The sequence below is a fragment of the Limulus polyphemus genome, unplaced genomic scaffold, assembly GCF_000517525.1.
Source record: "Limulus polyphemus unplaced genomic scaffold, Limulus_polyphemus-2.1.2 Scaffold1, whole genome shotgun sequence".
NCBI lineage: Eukaryota > Metazoa > Arthropoda > Merostomata > Xiphosura > Limulidae > Limulus > Limulus polyphemus.
The window spans coordinates 1703685-1711303 of NW_013665611.1; the positions used below are offsets into that span (position 1 = coordinate 1703685).

Genomic DNA, 7619 nt, shown 5'->3' on the forward strand with positions numbered 1-7619 from the left:
GGTCTTACACTGCTAAATTAGGGACGGCTAGCGCAGATAGCCCTCGTGTAGCTTTGCGCAAAATTCTAAAAACAAACAACATAAGTGTATGAGCGTACGCTGGGGAGAGGGGGTAATGAGTCCGTACGATTTTTCTTCTTTGGACAAAAAATATTTTATCATATCAACATAAACTTTTTGAATACATCCAGATTCAAACTAATTTATTTCCTCATTACTCTTATATAAATGTGTGTGGGGGAGTTGGGAGGGGGTGATGGTGGTTTCTTATACCCAAACTTGTATTCAACAACGCAAACTGCTTGGAAATGGGGATGTTTTTCAACAATACTATTTTTTATACAATACATTACAGTTTGTTGAGAAGCAATCTGTCACGGTACATCTGTTTAGTAAGATGACTGCAAAATGTTTAAAAAAGTACAGATGGTGTGTAGTTAGAGGAATATAATCAATTTATTATCACGAAATAATGTTAAATTTGCGCGAAATCTTTTTTATAGCAGCATGTGGAAAAGTAAAGAATTACATATTAAACTTATAAATTGGCAAAAACAAAAGAAACCACCGCCAAGGCCGTATCCATGCTTCAGAGACTGTTATTACCTTCGGATAATAAAAAAAAAGCCTAAAATCGAAAAACAACTGCATTCAGAGGAAACTTTACTTTTACACTCTGAAATATATGGATTACTCGTTTTGAAAAGGCAGGAATCCAGAATCTTTGTACGTTTGTGATCATGTTGGGAATTGGGAATGACCCCTTAACATATTTAAAATAATACAGTTACTCGATTTTGTAGAATTTATCTATAGGTTTGTTTGTTGTAAGCAGAAAGTTACAAATGGTGGGCTGTGCCCACGAGGAGTGTCGAAATCCAGTATTTAGTATGAGCTCTCAGACTTTCCGCTAAATCACTGGAAGGCTTATTTGTAGCATTTTTTTATGATAGCGAAAAAAAAATAACATTGTACTTTTACGTGGTTAATAAATATAGTTTGAAACATAAGCGCAGCACCGGAAAAGGATTGAAATATTTCTTGGAGTCTAAAGTACATTATGAAATTTACATACCTTAACTAGCTCTTTAATTCTACTCACAATCAGTCTTCATTATTAGAAGTCTTATCAGGTGTTACTTCTTCAGAATTTCAGTTAGTTCCTGCATTTTACTTTCATTTACCGGAAGTCGCATTTAGTAGTCATTGCCTTGTTTTGCAATCTTGCAGTAACTGACGGAAGTGAAATGTACGGGTGAAGTACTGTATATATATATATATAGTTATCGTAGACTTACTGGTGGTTGTGATCACCACATTATATCAACAGATTTAATGTTGTGGAATTGACAACATGTAAATGTTTTGGAAACTCCAACATTGTATTCAGTGATATAGTAGAGAGATAGAATTAGGGTGGTCTAAAACTCATCACTTAGTTGTGAGAAATGTTCGTAATTTGAACTCTTCGGAGTTTCTTTATTCATTAATGGTTTTTGTGGAAAAACACTGAGTTGTACTACACAGTATAGTTTAAATATATATATATATATAGCTTCTGCATTTGTTTACAGATATATATGTAATTAGAAGTTTTTTGTTTTACAATTATTGCGCACAATCGTGTCTAATTTTGAACTGATAAACTATCTAGAAAGCAGCAACTCAACAGCATCGACAGCTAGTTCTTGTACTAGTCTTGTCTGACCGAATAATTGGATATGAACGTTACTTTTATGATGCAACCAAGGCCACACAGTGTGGAGTTGGTTTTTGTAGCAAAAGGACATATGCCACGAATTCTCGGGTTTACAGTCCAAGCATGCTAACTGCTAAGCTTTGCCATTTACCATAACAAAGAAGAAAAATATATATTTACTCCCCAGCATTCGGAGTTAAGAAGTGCAGCTATAAACGTGTGTCACATTTTAATTAGCTAAGAATGTAACAAACGTAAATGGCAGAAATAGGTGATAGGGAACAAACTCAAATTTTATTTTATTTACCACTTTTGGGGGAAATTATACAAAATGATTATGTATATGCGATCTTAATAGTTATTATTTTGAAATATGGGCCTGGCATGGCCTGGTGGTTAGGGCGCTCGACCCGTAATACGAGGGTCGCGAGTTTGAATTCCCATCACCGAAAATGTTCGTCCTATATGGTTGCCGACTGAGCCAGCTACTCGGGGTGTAATAATTCTTGGTTTGTGGTCGGCTGATATTGTTGTGACTGAGCCAGCTACTCGGGGTGTAAAAATTTTTGGTTTACAACAATACCGGCCGACCACATGCTAGTTGGGATTAAGATCGTAAAATAAAATAAAATATTATTCCACTGAGAAGAAGCAACCCGTATCTAAGATTTTGTACCACCTATGTAGGATCCCTTCCTTTTTTTTTGTGGGGGGGGGGAGGGAATCTCATTTCAAAGATGTATTATAATAGAGAATTTATTAGGTTTTTATTGATTTACCACACTATTGAATTACTTACATTTTAACGATATACTTATTACAGTGCTCTTCAGGGCTATTACCTACAACTAGAGTATACAATGTCAGGAACTTCGTGAGTACTTGTAAACACTTGATATTTTCAGTTCATCGTGGTTTCTTTCTAATGAATTTCTAGGACTAATGTGCAAGATTATATTATATCTAGAAAGGAAAACATACCGAAAGTCCTTCTCGTGGCTCTGGATACAGTAGTTCTCAGCATGAGTTCGAGTGCGAGCGCTCTCTCCAGATACGCCCTGCTTTTTTGTGAGGGCACCCTGCCCAGCCATAGAGTGCTGCTGGTGAAGAGTGGCCAAAATATCCATCTTCCCATTCTTGCTCCCTGATGTAGCATGAAGAACCGACTAGGGAAATGTAATGAACATACATTGATAAAAAATACGAAATAAATTCACCTCACAACCAAAAACATATACTTTTTTCTTTTGCTCCAGTTTTACAAAGAGCCTCAACTAACAGAGAATTTTGTTGAAATAAAGCGCGCATTGTACCCTTTTTTTGTGTCATAAAACTGATATTTGTGTTTGGCTTTTTAGTTTTGTTCATATATTTCTTCTAATATGTTCATATTTCATGGCTGAAACCGATCTTTGCAATCAATGAAACAGGTACTTATACATATTGCACACACACACAAAAAGGATAGTTCGAATTTCGATCTAATTATTTCAAAGCGAAGTCACTCTTATAAAATTTTGTTAGATACACACACACACTCTGTTTACTTTTATCAAAATCAAACATCTGAAAATTAGTCGTATTATCTGAAAAACACTTGATTGGTCATTCAGTCTGCACTACCTAAAGTGTTCTCATTAGTTTCTTTTATCTGAAACGTTGAGGTGAAATACAGGGTTTAAAGTATTCCACTCTATTCACAAACTATGATAAGATCTCAAAGAAGATATTTGGATGTATCACTTTTATGGAGAGCCATTGGACGAATGGAAGACAGCCAATTATAGTGAGCCTGGTGTGGTTAATCTGTGGGGTTGCAGGTCAAAGCTTCTGGAGCTCGAGACGTGATGCTGCTAAGCACGCTCCACACGTATAAAAGTCACAATCAATATTTTTATTTGTTTCAAAGAAACCATACAAAAAGCTTGTGGTGGTGGATACTGCTGGCTGGCTGCCTTCTCTCTGCTCATTAGTTCAAATTAGGGTTTAACCTGAATGGTAGATGTCCCTGACCTAGATATTTAGCCCACGTGCACAGAAAGTGCGTTCATATTGAAACTTCTAATTGCATTTACAGCATCTGTTGCGGAATAGCTACAAGTCTCTCAAATTGTTATAGCAGAATGCGGAATCGCTTCCAAATCTATATTACAAAGCGGTCTGTGTTTGTATATCTATCTGCTATTGACATATAGTTCTCAACTTCTCGACTTCTGACCACCATGAAACCCAGAGGGATTCCAAAACCGCTTACTTTATTGATTTTCTTATTGTGATGAGTTTGACAGCCATTTATTTCAGTTTTCCTTCTTGCTACTGCCTTAGCGCCTACTTCCCAAATACTCACCGAGAAACTTTCAGGGGTTCTTGAGTATGGCCCAGACTTTCGAGACCCCTAAATACTGGTTAGATAATATATAAAAAAATTGCATTAATATGAAGAAGATGGCTAGTAGGACTGAATTTCTAGAAAATTTTATCCCAGTATTCTGTAGGCCTACATAGCGAATGATGCACACATATACTGTTCTAGTCATTCTTGTGAAGCTCACGAAATAAATGCCACATATAGTGCGAAAACCTTTGCTAGCCTTTGCAGACCACCATCTACGAAACAACTGTTATCTACCATTTTGGCTTGCCACAAGCTTAATATACTCGAATCGAGATTAAGTCAAATGTTCGGAACTATAAGTGGACGAAATACCAGAAACAGAGTTCACAAGAGCGAGATGTATGCCAGACAATACAGTAGGCGCCATATGATGATCTGGAACCAAATCGAACTCTACTTTCATACAGGAACATGACACATTTGCCAGTGGTAAAGATATCGAATGACACAATTAAAACCACACATTACAGTATCCACTTCTGTTCCCTTTGTGCTACCATATGCTAGTGCAATTGGTTTTGATTTAACCTGATGGATAATAATGTTCGCCTTCATTATACTAAGCTATTCGGCATATTTCACTCTCACCGACCTTCAATCCCATTGAGTAGGTGTGCGTGATACTCTCGTGAGACGCAATGCTTTCTACCAAGTGAACCAACATAAAACATGTTCTGAAGACAGTACTTCCTGATCGAGCAAACCTCAAAATAGACATGCATCGATGTCAGGCTGTCTTTGTTGGTTGTGGTGACTACACTGCACACGAGGAACATCTAATACCCGATTTGCCTAAAAATCAACTGAACGGCATATTTTAGATACTTCTTGATGGTAGTTTTGTTTTGTCATAGCTACGCTATTGTAGATTATAGTTACTCATTACATGTTTGTTTGTTTGTTCAGAATTAAGCACGAAGCTACACAATGGGCTCTCTGTGCTCTTCCCACCACGGGTATCGAAAACCGGTTTCTAGCGTTGTAAGTCCGCAGGCATACCGCTGTGCCACTGTGGGGCCTTTAACTGTTTTGTGCAGTGTATTTACGACAACGGTAGAAAAGTCTTAAATGGGCATAATCTCATAGATTAGAAATTTTGCGAGAAGTACAAAGTTGTATTATCTATCTCAAAATACAATTAGAAATTTGCTAACGAGTGCATATAGCCTTCATGTAACTTTGGGTGTAACCCAACAAACAAACAACCCTTTAATATATTAAAACTATGCTAAAGTAAGCAATGAGAAATCAAAAGTGAAGATTTTGAACGTTTCTGGGTTGGTTTCAATTGTGGGCCTACGGATTAGATCGTGATTTGACCTAATTATTGATTATTAGCTTGAAAGTCTATCGTTGAGATTTTAGTTAACGCAAAGAACAAATGAACAAGCAGTTTATATTACGTACTGTTAACATTTGTTTTTCCGAGAACACACAGGAAGTTAATTTTTAGAAGAATATAGTGAATAAGCGCTCGTTGTTAGAGAAAGGTGAAACTTCCTTTTAAAGATTGAACATCGAATTTCTGACCCATTCATTTAAAAAAATCACTGATATCCAATTGTCCTGTTTACTTCCATTTTAGATTTAATTTCTGTGGTAACTAACTATTCAGTATGTTAGATATTATTTCTGTAGTAACTATTCAGTATGTTAGATATTATTTCTGTGGTAACTATTTAATATTTTAGATATAATTTCTGTGGTAACTATTCAGTACTTTAGATATTATTTCTGTGGTGACTATTTAATATTTTAGATATAATTTCTGTGGTAACTATTCAGTATTTTAGATATTATTTCTGTAGTAACTATTTAATATTTTAGATATAATTTCTGTGGTAACTATTCAGTATTTTAGATATTATTTCTGTAGTAACTATTTAATATTTTAGATATAATTTCTGTGGTAACTATTCAGTATTTTAGATATTATTTCTGTAGTAACTATTTAATATTTTAGATATAATTTCTGTGGTAACTATTCAGTATTTTAGATATAAAGTCTCTGGTAACTATTCAGTATTTTGCAATTAGACGTAAAAACACAGCTGGTTAAATTTCTTAACATTTTTTAAAGGACAAGGAAGAAATAGGAGTGGAAAGGGTATTTTGTATCAAGCTCGATTGCTTTGAGCGCAATGCCTCCACGAAACAGCAAATCATAGAGTTTATGGATAATTCATTCGATTTTTATTTCTAGCTCCACGTGATGGATATTTATAGAGTTTTAAGAAATTTGCATTTCATATTTTAAATACAAGAAATGTCTAACGTCTCCTGATTTTGATCTGACAAATTCTAATCAATAAATGTATCTTCACAACCATATTAAAAACGTGAGATGTTTGACAATAAAAGTAAGCAATATTATTCAATGGATTTTCTCTTTGTAGTGACTGTAGTGAAAAAAAAAAAATTGAGTGCAAACTTTAGGCATTACATCCGTATAATATGATGGTTGATAAAACAGAACATATGCTTGTGTTGGTATACACCTTACTTAACAGACTTATTTTTGCAATTATGTTTGTAAATATTTTCCCATACAAGGAATTTAAAAACAATTGTTAGACATTTATAACGGTACAAAGGTTTCTAATTTTACTAAACAAATATTTCTAACTATCGCTCGTAGCAAAAGACGGTCCCTGAATTCCCCTTTCCCCACCAACTCTAAAGTTAACGAAACGTTGCACATATTTAGTGCTGATGTTATGCTATTTTATGCGGGAAATTCCAGAATGTATGACACATTATAATTAGACTTATGGAACAGTATCTCTCCATAAGTCTAGTTGTGGCGCACAACAAATTTTGGAACTTGCAGCACAAATCAGTACAAAATACACTTTACTTAACAGACTTATTTTTGCAATTATGTGTGTAGTGCTGGTGTTGTGCTATTTTATGCCTGAAATTCCAGAATGTATGCTGCATTACAATTATACTTATGGAACAGTCTATAAACCTAGTTGTGGTGCACAACAAGTTCTGGAAATTGCAGCACATATTAGTACAAAATAAGGACTAAATATGTGTAAACTTTGATTAACTTTAGTGTGTGTGTGTGTGTGTCACATTTATCATAACTACAATCACTAATTTCACCATTCAATGATTAAATTAGAATACATTTTTAGGTAAATTTTTCAATTTCCATGCAGAAATATCTACGTTACGTTTAGGTGTTATATCCATAAGAAAATACTTAGGTGAGTCAATCAAGAAGTACAAAAAAAAAACATTTCTAATTTGCTACTTGCTTATTTGTTAATGAAATAACCTGACTTCGAATGTTTCCCTGCTTATTTTATTTATATTTTCTTAATGCAAATAGCTACTAAAAGCTTTGTTGAAGCAGCAGGATAAGAGGTTTATTTACAAGAATCACTACTTTGAAGTACATTTCTGAAAGTGTCGAAAGTAAAACGAACATTATTCCTTTAAAACTTAATAGGTTTCAGTAAATAAAATTTTGTTTGTTTGGAATTAAGCACAAAGCTACACAATGGGCTATCTGTG

At 34.6% G+C, this 7619-nt stretch overlaps 1 protein-coding gene across 1 annotated transcript in view; it reads right to left on the reverse strand.

Annotated features, from left to right (window-relative positions):
* Positions 1 to 7619, reverse strand: part of LOC106460031 (cGMP-dependent protein kinase 1-like) — a 113905-nt gene that overhangs the window by 49043 nt on the left and 57243 nt on the right. The window contains exon 2 of the mRNA XM_022386202.1: positions 2681 to 2865. Coding sequence (XP_022241910.1) covers positions 2681 to 2865 — 185 coding nt within the window. The remainder of the gene's footprint in view (positions 1 to 2680; positions 2866 to 7619) is intronic.